Source organism: Pleurodeles waltl, chromosome 4_2 (assembly GCF_031143425.1).
Source record: "Pleurodeles waltl isolate 20211129_DDA chromosome 4_2, aPleWal1.hap1.20221129, whole genome shotgun sequence".
Lineage (NCBI taxonomy): Eukaryota > Metazoa > Chordata > Amphibia > Caudata > Salamandridae > Pleurodeles > Pleurodeles waltl.
In genome coordinates this window covers 133543888-133558632 of record NC_090443.1, presented here as the reverse complement: position 1 = coordinate 133558632, position 14745 = coordinate 133543888, and the positions used below count along the sequence as shown (strand labels likewise).

General features: G+C 45.0%; 1 protein-coding gene across 1 annotated transcript in view; it reads left to right on the top strand.

The window, feature by feature from the left end:
• LOC138292380 (nuclear receptor subfamily 1 group D member 2-like) overlaps positions 1 to 5974 on the top strand; it is a 71699-nt gene extending 65725 nt beyond the window's left edge. Inside the window, exons 7-8 of the mRNA XM_069230948.1 lie at positions 4811 to 5015; positions 5387 to 5974. Of these exons, the coding sequence (XP_069087049.1) occupies positions 4811 to 5015; positions 5387 to 5583 (402 nt within the window). The 3' untranslated portion in view covers positions 5584 to 5974. The remainder of the gene's footprint in view (positions 1 to 4810; positions 5016 to 5386) is intronic.
• Positions 5975 to 14745: the final 8771 nt, after the last annotated feature.

Genomic DNA, 14745 nt, shown 5'->3' with positions numbered 1-14745 from the left:
GCCTGCTGCCTAAGACCCACGAGAGTAGAGCACACCTTCTATTGTGCACAGAACTCCTCCCTGGTAGGACCCCCTTGTTGCTGCCAATGGGTCAGCTCAGGTAGGTCTCTCAGTTCGTCCACTTGTTCCCCTGTAGGTGCAGAGGTGTCCCCCTTGACGTCAGCCTTCTCCCGCACTGTTGGAACTTCAGGGGCAGGTTTCCCGTGCCCCTTTCCCTTTCTTTTGGCAGGCACCTGGGCCATTGTTTCAGGCTCCAGATCCTTCTGGTCACCCTGACTGGTTGCCATTGACTGAGTCGTCACACATACCCACTCTGGCAACCCCAACAGAGCACCACCTCCTTCCAAGCGGAAGTCTCCAGGTCGTTGCTCAGCACAGTCAACAGGCATGGTGAGACTCAAAGCTACCCTCAAGGAACCTGAGACCGCTCCCACTCAAAGGGAACCTGCACCACCTTACCCTGGCGCTCTGAGTTGTCGACTGAAATTACTTGGTGGAATACACCAGGACTATCTGCTCTCCAGACACCAGGTGACGCCGGATCGTGATCACACTGGCACCAATATCTCTAAGAACCTCTACTCTCCGCCCATTGATGGTCACTCACTCCCTGTGTTTTTTAGTGTTATCAGGCATTAAGTTTCTCTGGACCATCTCACTTTCCCCTATTGAGGCAAAGGTCATCTCAGTTGGCTCCCCACAACCACCTGGGACCTGCTCCTCCCCAATTGCTACACTAGCCAACCCCTTAGTCTGCCCACCAGTGGGTGTGTCCACTTGGGACATTTGGGATTCCCCTTCATGTGACCCACCTGGTCACAAGAAAAGCACTAACTTTGGGTGCATTGGAGAACACCTTTTGTTTACCCTTGTCCCCCCCACTCTGTTGCTGGGCACCCTCCCCACCTTTGGTGGAGTCTCCCCCATACACCTTCATGTGGGCCCTGGTACTTACTCAGAAGTCCGCCTCCATAGCAAGCTTCCTTGGGTAAGTCAGCTTACTATCAGTCAAGTGCTGGCACAGCTCTTCAAAACACAGACTAGACAAGTGCTTCCATGCAATTAAGTTGTACAGCCCATGAAAATCTGTGACATTACTGCCCTTCACCCAACCATCCAGTGCCTTGCAAAAAGAAGCCACACATTCTATATTTAGGTTTGTGAATCATGTTTTTTTCACTCCCTCTAAACTGATCCCTGTGCTTGTTAGTGAGTGAGACCATACCTGGTGAGAAGGGCCTCCTTCATGTCATAATAGGTAAGGTTATACTCTTTACCCAAAGCTAACAAAGTGTTCCTTACATCCTCTGTGAAGTGAATCCACAATCCTGCTCCCAGTTCTTCTCAGGGACCCCATTCATGGAGATAGATGCCTCATATCCCTGAAACAACCTCTGGATTTCATCCCCCTTCTTGTACACCCTTCCTACATTCTTGGGAATGTGAACTATCCTATCTGAGTGCACTGAGGTATTGCTGCCACCATCGCAGCTGAATCTAATCCTGTGGTCCAGCTCCTTTACTCTGAGATCATGATCTAAGAGCATCCTCTTCTTCTCCATTTTTAGCCTCTCCAAATCTAACTGATATCTTTTGGTTTCTCTCCTGTCTTCCAGGTCCTCTGGAGTCAGGCCCTTTGAACCACCACTGCTGCCTGGCCCGGAGGGTACCTTCAACCCCTAGCAGCTCCTACACCCCCAGCACATCTTCCCTTGGATTTGGCTTCTTAGTCTACCAGTTGTATCCTCAGAATGCTCACTGGCATTCCTGGCTGCTACCCAGACCCTCATAGCCTCTTGTAGCTCCTCTTTCCTGGTGAGGCCTCTGACTTAGACTTTGAGGCTTTTGCAAACTGACTTCAGTTCATTCACGGTGTAGGTTTCCAACCTATCCTCCTCAAAAAACAAATACAGGGATGTAACTGATGATGCTTTTGACTGAGACATGATGTAGTAGGAAGTTCAACTCGAACTCAAGACCAAAAATAGATCAAAGGAAAAATCCAAAACCGAAACCTATATGTGGTACATACTGGTCTGTGGTATGGTAGCAGTGTACACCAGTCACTGTAGGTCAAATGCAAATCCAAGTCCTAACCTCACAGCTGACAACTAGTTTTAGAAATAGGTTTCTAGTTGGCAGTTGGTTTGCATCCTGTCCAAGTAGGGACCCTCACTCTAGTCAGGATGAGGGAGATACCCAGCTCAGATAACCCCTGCTCACCCCTTTGGTAGATTGGCACGAGTAGTCAGGCTTATCTCAGAAGGAATGTTTAAAGCACTTGCACGTAACACACAGTAATACAGTAAAAACACTACAGAAGGACACCACACCAGTGGAGCTATCATGGCGTCATGAAGAACGAATCCAGCAGTTCAGGCCAGCTGCAGGAAGTACTCCTCCTCCATCTCCTCAGCTCTTCTCCTTTGCAGAGGTTCCTCTTGATCCAGAAGTGTTCTAAAATTCTGGGGTTTTGGGTCCACTACGTATACCAGTTCCAGCCTTTGAAGTATGCAAACTTCAGAGGAAGGCCTCTGTTGTTCACAAGATCCTGCCTCGCCCAGTCCTGGGCCCAGACACACTTCAGGGGTCCGGAGAATGCATTGTGTGAGGACAGGCACAGCCCTTTGAGGTGCAGGTGTCAACTCCTCCCTCTCCACTCTAGCCCTGGGGACACATTAGGATAACCAGGCTAAACCCCAGGTTTGGGCCACTGTCTAGAGGGAATTTACAAACAGCCCAGCTGTTGGTCTGACCCAGACGTGGATTCCCCAGGCAGGCAGAGGCACAGAATGGTTAAGCAATAAAATGCCCTCTTTCTAAAAGTGTCATTTTCAAACAGACAATCTAAAAAACATTTAAAGACAGTCCCCATGTTAGCCTATGGGAGAGATAGACCTTACAATAGAGAAAGCCGAATTTGGCAGTATTTCACTATTAGGACATGTAAAACACACCAGTACATGTCCTACCTTTTAAATACACTGCACCCTGCCCATGGGGCTACCTAGGGCCTACCTTAGAGGTACCTTAAGTGTGGTAAAAGGCCGGGCAAATGAATACACTTGCCAGGTGGAATTGGCAGTGCAAGACTGCACACACAGACAGTGGAGTGGCAGGTCTGAGGCATGTTTACACAACAACTCATGTGGGTGCACAATCAATGCTGCAGGCCCACTAGTGGCAATTGATTTAAAGGCCCTGGGTACACATATAGCACTTTACTAGTGACTTGTTAGTAAATGAAATATGCCCGTCAGAGATAAACCAATCACCAATACAATTTACAAAGGCAACAATTGCACTTTAGCACTTATCTGCAGTGGTAAATTGCGCAGAGACAGTAAATCAGCAAAAACAAAGTCCAGCATACCATCAAAACAGGAGGTCAGAAGGCAAAACGACAGGGAAAACACACCAAGAGATGCCAGGCCTAACACTCATCAAATGGAGCTGGAAACTTTGAGAGCTTAAGGTGGGGCTTGCTGTGATGCTCATTACTGACCCCTATCCTTAGTCAAGGATTCTGCAGAAAATGCAGGAAGGAAGGAGCCCATCCCTTGCCACTTACTTGTGTGATTCCATCATGCTGCGTTTTCTTCCCCTTCATGGGTGAAATCCGTAATCTTGATAGAATTTAATGGTTGGCATTATTTTTCTATTAAATTGGAGTGAAGTATTTTTTCCAGTTAGAACATAATTGATCCACATAATTGATCCCCCCCATGCAAATGTTTTTCTTAATGTACCACTTGCTTCATTTCCTTGCTTAGTTCACTCTGCCTCTTTTTTGGTATTTTGTTTGTTAGTGTTTCTCTCTGTGCCATGTGTATATTTCGCAGACTGACCTTTATTGCTGACATCTATGTAAGTCTTGGTTTCTGTGTGTCTGCCAGCCTCTTTTTCTCAATGCTGCCCTAGCGTGTATGTCTGTTACTGCACTCTCAGACACGATATATTATTGTCTCTTTAAGTCACTATTTTTGTTTATTTGTGTATCTTGCAGGCGTTTTTCTTCAAAAACTGCCTACCGCGCACCTTTCTGCATCGTTCTCTATTCCTTCTCAACTCTCATACCTTTTCATACTTTCCTCCTTCATCCTCTATCAGTTCTTTATGGCTTTCTCCCCACCCCTTTTCAGTCACTGGTACCCTGTGCTTTTTCGAATTCTCCTTTTCTCTTTTTGCCTCTTAACTTCTGATGATTATTTTCTATCTTTTTCACAGTTCCATTTTTATTTTTCTGTGACTGTGTGCTGTACGTTGGTAGGTTTGTTCTCTATATCTACCAGGTTCTGTCTCCCTGGTAGTCGTGTATCTCTCTGGTTGACCGGGAGTCTGTCCTTGGTGCTGTTTGTGCCATTTTTTTTATGTTTGTCTTTTCAGAACTTTCCTGTCTCTTCGTGTCTTGTGTTAATATATCGATGGAGTGGTTTGAGATAGGTTTAAAAGGGCTGTATAAGTGAACACATTCATTTTCTCTTATGCTTGGAGAGGGTCTTGTTGTGTGAGGGGAGTGGGCTTGACAAGTTATCCTGCTTTTTGTGTTCTGTCTGTCAAGGTTTTTCTTGCTCCCATAGCTGTCTCTGTAAGAGGTTATCCCACATATAAGCACAGGAGAAAACAATGGCTTAAAGTTAAAATTCAGAAGTGTAGATGCTAACCACAGGAAATAAAATATGGACAAACTTGGCTATTTATAGAGTGTAAAAACAGTCTTTGTGCATCATGCCTGCAGCATTGGCAGTATTCAAGTTCTGTGGGTGGGACAGCTGACAACTAATGAGTTGTGCACACTTTCCTCTTGCAGGTGCTGATGGTCCGCTTCTCTACGCTTTTCAAGGACAAGGCGGTTACCTTTATGAGTGGGCAGTCATACGCAGTGGGCAGCTTGCGCTCTGTTGGGATGGGCTCGCTACTTGATTCCATGTCTGAGTTCAGTGAAAAGATGAGTTCTCTGGGTTTGGATGCCCAAGAGATGGCACTCTTTATGGCTGTGGTCCTCGTGTCCGCAGGTGGGTACAGAGCAAGGTTTGTGCCTGTTAGTGGACTCGTTCCACCTCTTTCATCGTAAATATATTTGATGCATTTTCAAACCCAGGGAGTTGTCCTTTGAGAGTACTGATGTCCAGTGTGAGTGATGGATGGCGCAGTGTGTTGAGAGTTAAACCTGCCTGCTCAAATTGCATTTAAAGTCTTGCTCTCTTCATTTAAATCTAGCTTAACATCATCTTTAGGGTAGCGAGGCACTGTTGTGCACCGTTATTGGGTTCCAAACCAGTGAACGATGCTCACTCTGTCTTCTCCAGCTCTTTGCTGGGGTTTGATTAGGTTGTAATGAGCTTGGATTTGAACATATGTTCTCTCTCTTTTTCTTTCTTTGCAGATCGCTCAGGGATCTCGGATGTGGATGCAGTGGAGACTCTACAAGAGACCCTCATAAGGGCCTTGAGAATGCTAGTGAACAAGAAACATCCCAATGATTCCACACTCTTCCCAAAACTCTTACTTCGGCTTCCTGACCTGCGTACCCTCAACAACCAGCACTCTGAGAAACTGTTGGCCTTCCGTATTGACCCTTGAAGGGGGACATGTGACTGCCCCCTGAGGTACAGGTTGTAAGAGTGAACTCTGGGTTCCTGAGTATGGACTTTGATACGGCGTTCCAGGAACAGCCTCCTTGAAGGAGGATGGGCTTCTAACCACAGGAATCCACAAATTATCTCTGCATAGCGCCTTCCGAGAAGGACCTAATGTATGGCAAAATCACTCATAAAACATAGAAGGGAAGTTAGGACAAGCCTGCCCAGAAACTGGAGATGGGCTGATAAACTTGGAATGCAACTGGTGTGTGCAGACACATGCTTGCACGTTCACAGACGCATACCCAATGTGTGGGAATGCTCTTTAGAGTTACATTTGTATATTTCCTGACATGACAAACAGTGTAAATAAAATTATCTAAATATCTCATATCCCCAGAGTGCTCCCTTTTTAAAAAAAAACCCACAGGTTTTGGTGTTACATCCATTAGTGCACTTCGTTAATACATCATCTTTCAACTTTCATGATATGCTTCACCATTAGCTTTGTTTCTGTGTGTTTATCCATGAGCTAGGTAATGCACCACAGTCTTTAACATTTCAGTGTCTGGCATGGATTTCTGGTATAACCTGTGAGCCACTCCAAGTGGAATCTCATAATGCCCATTGTTAGCCTGAGGCCGAATACTGGGATTCATGGGAATGGGTATGAACAACAGGAGAATGGACAGGGGAAGCAAAATGTTACCTGGTGTGATTGTGTTCTCCAGAGCTTTATTCACACTTTTACTGAGCTATCTAGCGTGCTCAGGGCTTACCTTGTGCCGTATTGTTTATTTCCTAGAACTAGTTCAGTCACATGCTCCACCGCGTCATGTGGCTTAGCGCCTGGAGGTCCAGGCTTGAATTGGTGGAGATGACCCTGTGAGGAGTGTTGCCAGTAAGATGAGTTTAGGGAAGACAAGCATGACTGGGATTCCCCCGCACCGACTGGGTATTAGCAGCCCTACAAAACTTTGGGGGTCATTCCGACCCCGGCGGGCGGCGCCCGGCGGGCGGAGACCGCCGGAAGACCGCACCGCGGTCAAATGACCGCGGCGGTCATTCTGACTTTCCCGCTGGGCGGGCGGGCGACCGCCAAAAGGCCGCCCGCCCGCCCAGCGGGAAAGCCCCAGCAACGATGAAGCCGGCTCCGAATGGAGCCGGCGGAGTTGCTGGTGTGCGACGGGTGCAGTGGCACCCGTCGCGATTTTCAGTGTCTGCTAGGCAGACACTGAAAATCATTATGGGGCCCTGTTAGGGGGCCCCTGCACTGCCCATGCCTGTGGCATGGGCAGTGCAGGGGCCCCACGACACCCATTCCCGCCAGGACCAGGATGGCGGGAAGGGGGTCGGAATACCCATGGCGGCGCTGCTTGCAGCGCCGCCGTGGAGGATTCTCTGGGGCAGGGGAAAACCGGCGGGAAACCGCCGGTTCCCCTTTTCTGACCGCGGCTTTACCGCCGCGGTCAGAATTGCCCCTGAAGCACCGCCAGCCTGTTGGCGGTGCTTCCTCGGACCGCCAGGGTCGGAATGACCCCCTTTGTATCTAAATCACCCTCCCTGCAGGTCTCCCAGAGGTTCTGGGGTGTCGGTATATCAAATCCTTATGTTTGGGTTCAAGCAGGTCCTGCAAAACTGGAACAATGTTTCACTGCTGGCGCCTCCACTGGAAAAACTGAATATTAACAAGAAATTGGTTCTGGGTTCAAGAACACAATCAGTGATGAGAAGCAAAGCAATAACATAATTAAGAGTAATTGTTAACTCATCGGCGTCGGAGTTTGCACAAGTATTTGCTGATATGTAGGCCAGAGGGTCTAGAAAAAATTACAATAAGAGGTGAAGTTTAGAGGTGGATTTTAGTTCAAAGTTTAAAATACTTCCATCGCTCCATAATAAAGGCTTTCAGGTGTACATACAAGAAAACTAACTTTAACTATCATAAATGAAGGAATGAAGAAAGGGTACACAAAGTAGTAGTTTTTGTATTCACATTAAAAATATGTATGGCCAAATCAGAATGAAGCATGCAAATTTAAAAAGCTGCACAAGACAGCTGTTACTGGCGCAAATTTAATTCAGACTGAGCTGTTAGTCGTTGATTCAGACTCTTAGGAGGTCAAACATTGCATCTATGTCAATCTTTGCCAAATATTTTGCAGTGTGACATGGTGGCAACCAATGTTTTAGGCTTGGTGGTTACTGTCATGCATCCGTAGGCTGGTCTTCATGTCATGTGCGAGACTGTGTTGGATTTTTGTCTAGCGCTTTGTCATGTATTATAACAATCTGAAAACATGCTGGGCCTAATTCATAACGGTAACTCACACTTTAGAGTAAGTTTACACATTTGAGTATGTTTACTACTTATTGGTTGCTGTTTACAAACTGCACTTGTGTGGCAATTTTCACTTTTGCAGTTAATTCTCACTTTTGTAGTAAATTCAGCACGACAGATGGCCAATCACTGGCTGTACTGCAACAAGCTCCAATAGAAAATATTGGAGGTAGGGACTTACTATGAATGTGTAAGTTACTACAAAAGTGCAGTTTGTGAATACCGAAAAAGTTTTGTGAATAGTGCTTTGTGCAGTTTGTAATTCAGGCCCAAATTATGGACAAAGCAACAGGAAGTGTGGACCAAGGGAGTGAAAGGGGAGAACAAGTGAAAGAGTGACAAATGAGCGTCGTGAATGGAAGCGTCATTCCCTAAGCAATAGAGTCTCATCTGATAAACTAATCATGGTTTTTAGGCAGCTGACCTGTGATGTCTAGCTAGCTAGGAAACACCATGAGAAGCAAGGAGGTTTGATAGCATGATAGGCGGACAACTTCTGAGGCCAACATTTTATGAAGGTCTAGAAAACATTATGGATAAACTCATCATGGAGAGAAAACAATTAAAAAATGTGACCCTTTTTAAGCGATAATAAAGAAATTCCAACGACGATTGTAAACCTATTTTGTTCTTTATTAACGATTTCATCATTGCAGCGCTCGGGCTGGGGTGGGGAAAGAATTGCTGCCAAAATTGTGTTTGGGTTATCTTAATATTTAGAGTTGACAATTAAGGTAGCCCCCTCCCCGGATATTGCAGATTTGATTTAAAAATATAAGCAATAACATGGAAATTGTGGGCACACAATTAATTGCATTTATTGCGGCTTTTTTTGTGACAAATACAGGGATTAAAATGCAACTGTTTTCATCTTTTCATTCTTTCGGGGATAGCTCAGTAGGGCTACTCCCTCCCAAAAGGCTATTCCAGGCATCTTGCTGCTGACAAACCATCCCTAAAGACCTATATACTTGGCATTCTGCATCTCTTCCCACTTGTCACAATACTGTGTCAATATAAAGAATAAAGACACTTGGATGAAAATCTGTTGCACAGTTTAGAAAAGCTGTGTATTCCTGCCTTGTCCATTTTTTCTCTAGCTAGCCCTTCATTTTCCTCTAGTGAACCTAGCAATCATGCAAATCCATTAGAAGAGCGCCATCTTTTGTCTTGCTGTTTACAGTCCATGCAGTGCTTCAGTGGGAGTATGAGTATTCCTCATCCAGTTGCTACTGCCTCTTTAACCTAAACTATGTTGTAAGTGGAAGTGATGTTAGTGACTTCATAGTAGACCCATAAATTGGTTTGCTTTCCTTCATCCCGTGTGGGCATATGTAAAGGTTGTGTGTTGATGTGTATGTCATTTAGGCATAAAAGAGTACATTGTTGTTCCATTTCGACCCTGTGTGCATTGGTTGGTGATGCGCCTTTGGAAAGACAGAATATTTCCAACCTGACACTTCTCCCTCACAGGCCAGACTCCCCAAAACCTGCTCTAACAGCAGAATTGTGGAAGGTCACTTGCCTGTTACGTTGCTCCAAGTAGCATGTCATAATATCTTTACTAAAATATCATCAAATAGAAATAGCTTGTCTTAAAACCTTACAAACATTGTGCCATGAGGTGTAAAATGTATATTGTTAACTCCAGTGGGATGAAATGGTGGTAAACTATACTTTAGAATTGTTAGGAAACAGGCTTTTTGCAGCTCTTCCCCCCCACCTCCACCTTTTTCCCCAATTTGGACTACTAGATGCTTTCGACTCAGAGTGCACTGAGGTGCTCTAACCAGACTTCAGTGCCAGTGTTCTAAGCCTTTACAAAGTGTATGTTAAATTGGCTATACACATTTGGCAAGTCTGACTTACTTATAAGTGCCTAGTATATAGATCCAGGGTACCAAGGGCATGGAAGGCAGAGTGTCCACCCAGGGCTGCAGCACTGTTTGTGCCATCCTGTGTGTGACAAAGTACAAAATGGCTTCCATTCTGCCAATGCAGACTAGAAGAACAGTGTTTACACTGCTAGTTTGAGTTTGGCATTCAAACTAATGGCAAAGCCACAATTGCGCTAAACAATATATGGAAGTCTCCACTAAGAAAGGACATAAAGAGCACTATGGCAGGGAGCTGTATATTATTAAGTAGGAAATATATGTTTGATGGCATGTGTAGCCCTAGATACACATGCTGTACATAAGCTTGCCATCTAGTGTTAGTACAACTTGTTTTTCTTCGAAGAAGCTTTTCGAGTCACGGGATCGAGTGACTCCTCCTCTTAGTAATACTGCGCATGGGCATCGAGTCATTTGTTAGATTGTTTCTCTCTGCCATCAGGTTTGAATGTGTGTTCCTCTCGCTTCGAGTTCTCAGCTCGATACAGTCCACAACGGTATTCTTTCTGTCTTTCTATCATTGTCGACATTGTTTCGATCGCCTATTCTTTCATACTTTATCTTTTGGTTCCATTTTGCAACCGGAATCGAATTTCAGCCCTTCAGGGCAGACATGGGCCTCTCGGCCCTCTTCAGGCCTACATCTTCCACGTGACATCTAATTATGCGGCACTAATGGAATAGACTCCATTTTGGTTTTGCCCTTGATGCCACTCAAAATTTCCACACAGCAACCACCACCAGGTGTGTACTTTGTGTCTTTCCTCGACCACAACGAGCAGACCTGCGAAGCGTGCTGGTCCTTTCAATCAAAAAGACACTTAGAGATCAAAGAGCTCGTCGGATGGGACCAGTGTCTCGAACTCCAAATGACACACCTGACATCTTTGGCGATAAGCATGCACAAGAAGAGTTGGAGCAGGAAGAGGCCTTCTCCATTCAAGACTCAGACTCTAATGTAGAATCGAACATAGAGAGTCAACCGTTGCAGTTGGCGCAAACCGTGAGTAAAAAGACCCCTCAGAAGAGGTCACTGGTCCGCCACTGCCTTCCAGCCGTGGATGCCGCGCCTTCTGGCTCGGTACCGAAAAAAGTCAAAGAGAAATCTAGAGCATCAACTTCCAGCACCTGTACTTTGGCTCCGACACGACCGAAGATGCATGGTGCTTTGCTGCCGACTACATTGGTACCAACGACTTCAGCACCAAAAAAGAAAAAACTCCCATCCACAGTTTCGGCACCGAAAATATCCCAGGCATGGAAGACTTTGAAACCGAAAATCTCAAAAAAGACAATCAGCAATCCTGGACAGTCTAACCACCACCCCTTCACCGGTGGAACCAATTTTTGAAGCTATTGACGCTTGTCAGCGCCAACTTCAAATTCAAGAGGGAACAGGGCATATTATAACGTCACTTCCTCCCCCTTCAAAGAAGAAACTGACTTTCCAAGAGGCTCTTGATTCCTCTCCGCCTCCAAAAAAGACTATGAAAGAAAAGACTCCTTTTATTACTCAACCCTGTCCACCTCCGCCTACTTCTCCACAACATACTCCTCCACCAACATCTCTCCATCCTTTGGGGTTCGCACCACCTAATTCAACACCTGGTGGGGTTCATTATTTAGGGGATATATTAGATGATCAAGACCCATAGGATGCATATGATCCAGATCCTATTACACCTAATGATCCCGATCTGTACTCAGCTAGACCTTCACCGTCTGAGGATTCCACCTCATATCAAAAGGTTATAGCTAGGGCAGCAGCATATCACAGTGTACTTACATACACAGATCCAATAGAAGAGGATTTTTTATTTGACACCCTTGGCGCAACACATAATTCCTTCCAATGCTTCCAGACATGCTCAGGTACACGGACAAAATATTTAATGAGTGAGCCTGTCAGATCAAGGGTTATCACTCCCAGGGTGGATAAAAAATACAAGACTGCATCTACTGACCTTTTATTTTATAAAAGCACAAATCCCTCCAGACTCTATTGTTGCCTCTACTGCTCGCAAAAGGGCTAATAGCCAATCAACAGGAAACACACTACCGCCTGATAAAGAAAGCAAAAAACAACTAGATGTTGCAGGCAAAAGAGTGGCAGTTCAAGCAGCCAACCACTGGCTGATTGCTGATGCATAAGCATTGTTATCCCGGTATGACAGAGCTCCCTGGGATGCCATGGAGGAGCTTTAACAGTACCTCCCTGTGGAACATTGTAAATGGGGGATAGAAATTGTATCTGAGGGACAAACAATTTCGAACAATTCCATTAGATGTGCGCTCAGTGCTGCTGATACAGCAGCACGCAGTGTTAACACCATCATCATTAGGCGCATGCCTAACTAAGATGCTCAGACTTTAAACAAGAGATATAACAGGCAGTTTTGAACATGCCCTTTGATAAAAAGCATTTCTTTTGTTCACAAGTGGATACCACACTTGAACACACTTGAAAATTAAATAAAGACAATCAAACTGCCAAAGCTATGGGAGCACTCCAAGCCAGCACACACAAGGGGCTTTCGGTCATCATTTCAGGAACAGTCTTCCACTCAAAGAAAGCCCACCTCTCAATACACCAGAAGTTATTTTAGAGGTTCCTATAGAGGCAACAGTAACAAGGGAATAGAAAAGCCATCTACATCTAGAGGCTCCTCATCCACCACTAAGCAATGACTCCCACCAAAACCTACCAACTCACACCACTTCTGTAGGGGGGAGGGTTATAACACTTTTACCCTCAATGGTCTCAAACTACCACAGATCAATGAGTACTTCAAATTATCCAAACTGGTTACTGTCTGAAGCTCACTTCCACTCCACCCCCTCGGACTCACAAACTCTCACAAGACCATCTCACTCTTCTCATAGAGGAAGTACATTCTCTTCTTAACAAAGGGGCTATAAAACCAATACCTTTACAATACCAGGGAGCAGGAGTTTACTCCCTGTGTTTCGTAATACCCAAAAAAGAGGGGTCTCTTAGACAAATATTGGAGCTCAGACCCTTAAACCACTACATCCTATCAGAACACTTCCGAATGGTCACTCTTCAGGATGTTATTCTCCTTCTACAACAAGGTGACTTCATGACAGCGTTAGACCTAAAGGATGATTACTTTCACATTCCCATTCATCCAGCACACTGCAAATACCTAAGATTGATAGTTGCAGGAAAACATTACCGATTCAAGGTATTACCATTCGGAGTCACAACCACTCCCAAAGTATTAACAAAATGCCTTGCAGTAGTTGCAGCACATCTCAGAAGACAACAAATCGATGTGTTCCCTTATTTGGACGTTTGGCTCATCAAAGCGAAATCATTCTCAAAGTGTGAAAGCCACACTCAAATCACAATTTGTTTCCTACACTCTCTGGGGTTCACCATAAATTACCTCAAATCTCATCTGCACCCTCTCCAGATGCAGCCCTATCTAGGAGCTACCCTCAACACACAATTAGGACTAGCGTTTCCCAGCTCAGCCCGAGTTCAGGCTTTTCAAACAATGAATGCTACATTAACAGAGAACTAAGCATACACAATAAGAACTGTTATGAAACTGTTAGGGATGATGGCATTGTGTATTGCCATCATACCTCATGCCAGACTTCATTAGTGTCCTCTTCAACAATGTCTCTCTCATCTCAATGGTCTCAGGCACAGGGTCAGATGGAAGATCTAGTGTCGTTGGACCGCAATACTTATCGTTCTCTGCATAGGTGGAACACCACAAACCTTATGAAAGGGTGGCCCTTTTTAGACCCTGTGCCTCAGATCACTCTCACAACAGACGCCTCAAACACCGGTTGGGCAGCTCATTCTCAACCTCACAGTTCAGGGGATATGGGACAGCACTCAACTGTCTTTCCACATCAATTACCTGGAACTGCAAGCAGTATTCCTAGCAATGAAAGCGTTTCTTCCACAGTTGCAACACAAGATATTGTTGGTACATACAGACAACATGATTGCCATGTACTACCTTCAAAACGGGAGGACACAATTTCATCAACTGTCCCATCTTGCACAAACAATATGGAAATTGGAAATTCGTCACCACATTCACATAGTGGCACAGTATCTCCTAGGGACAGACAATCACTTTGCAGACCTGCTCAGCGGGATGCAGCAACAAATCCACGAGTGGGAACTGCACCTACAAGTCCTTTACCAGCACTTCCAAACGTGAAGATCACCTCAAATAGACCTATTTGCCACATATCAAAACAAAAAAATGCCAAAACTTTGCCTCCAGGTACCCACACCCTCAATCCAAAGGCAATGCTCTATGGATGAGTTGGTCAGGGATATTAGCTTAAGCTTTTCCCCCACTCCCACTCATGTCTTTTCTGGTCCGGAAGCTACAACAGTCTTTCCTGAACATGATCCTGGTGGCCCCTACATGGGCACGTCAACTATGGTTCACAACATGTTAAGATCTCTCTGTCGTTCCACATTAAAAGCTTCCCAACAGACCAGACCTTCTGACACAAAGACAGTGTCAAATAAGACATCCGAATCCCAGGTCCCTCAACCTAGCGATATGGCTCCTGAGGTCATAGAATTTGTTTATTGACAATTACCACAGGTATGTATGGATATTCTTAAACAAGCATGTAAACCCACAACTAGACAATGTTATGCGGCAACATAGAAACGTTTTGTTTGCTATTGTCAAACACAAAACATTGACCCTGTCAAGCCAACAGTACAAGACATTGTATGTTATTTGCTCCGTTTACAAAAAGCAAATCTAGCTTACACATCCATTTGTTTACATTTAGTAGCTATAGTTGCATATCTTCAAAATAGACAGCGTATTTCTTTGTTTAGAATTCCAGTTAGCAAAGCATTGATAGAAGGACTCAAAAGAATCATTCCACCAAGAATTCCTCCGCTCCATCTTGGAAT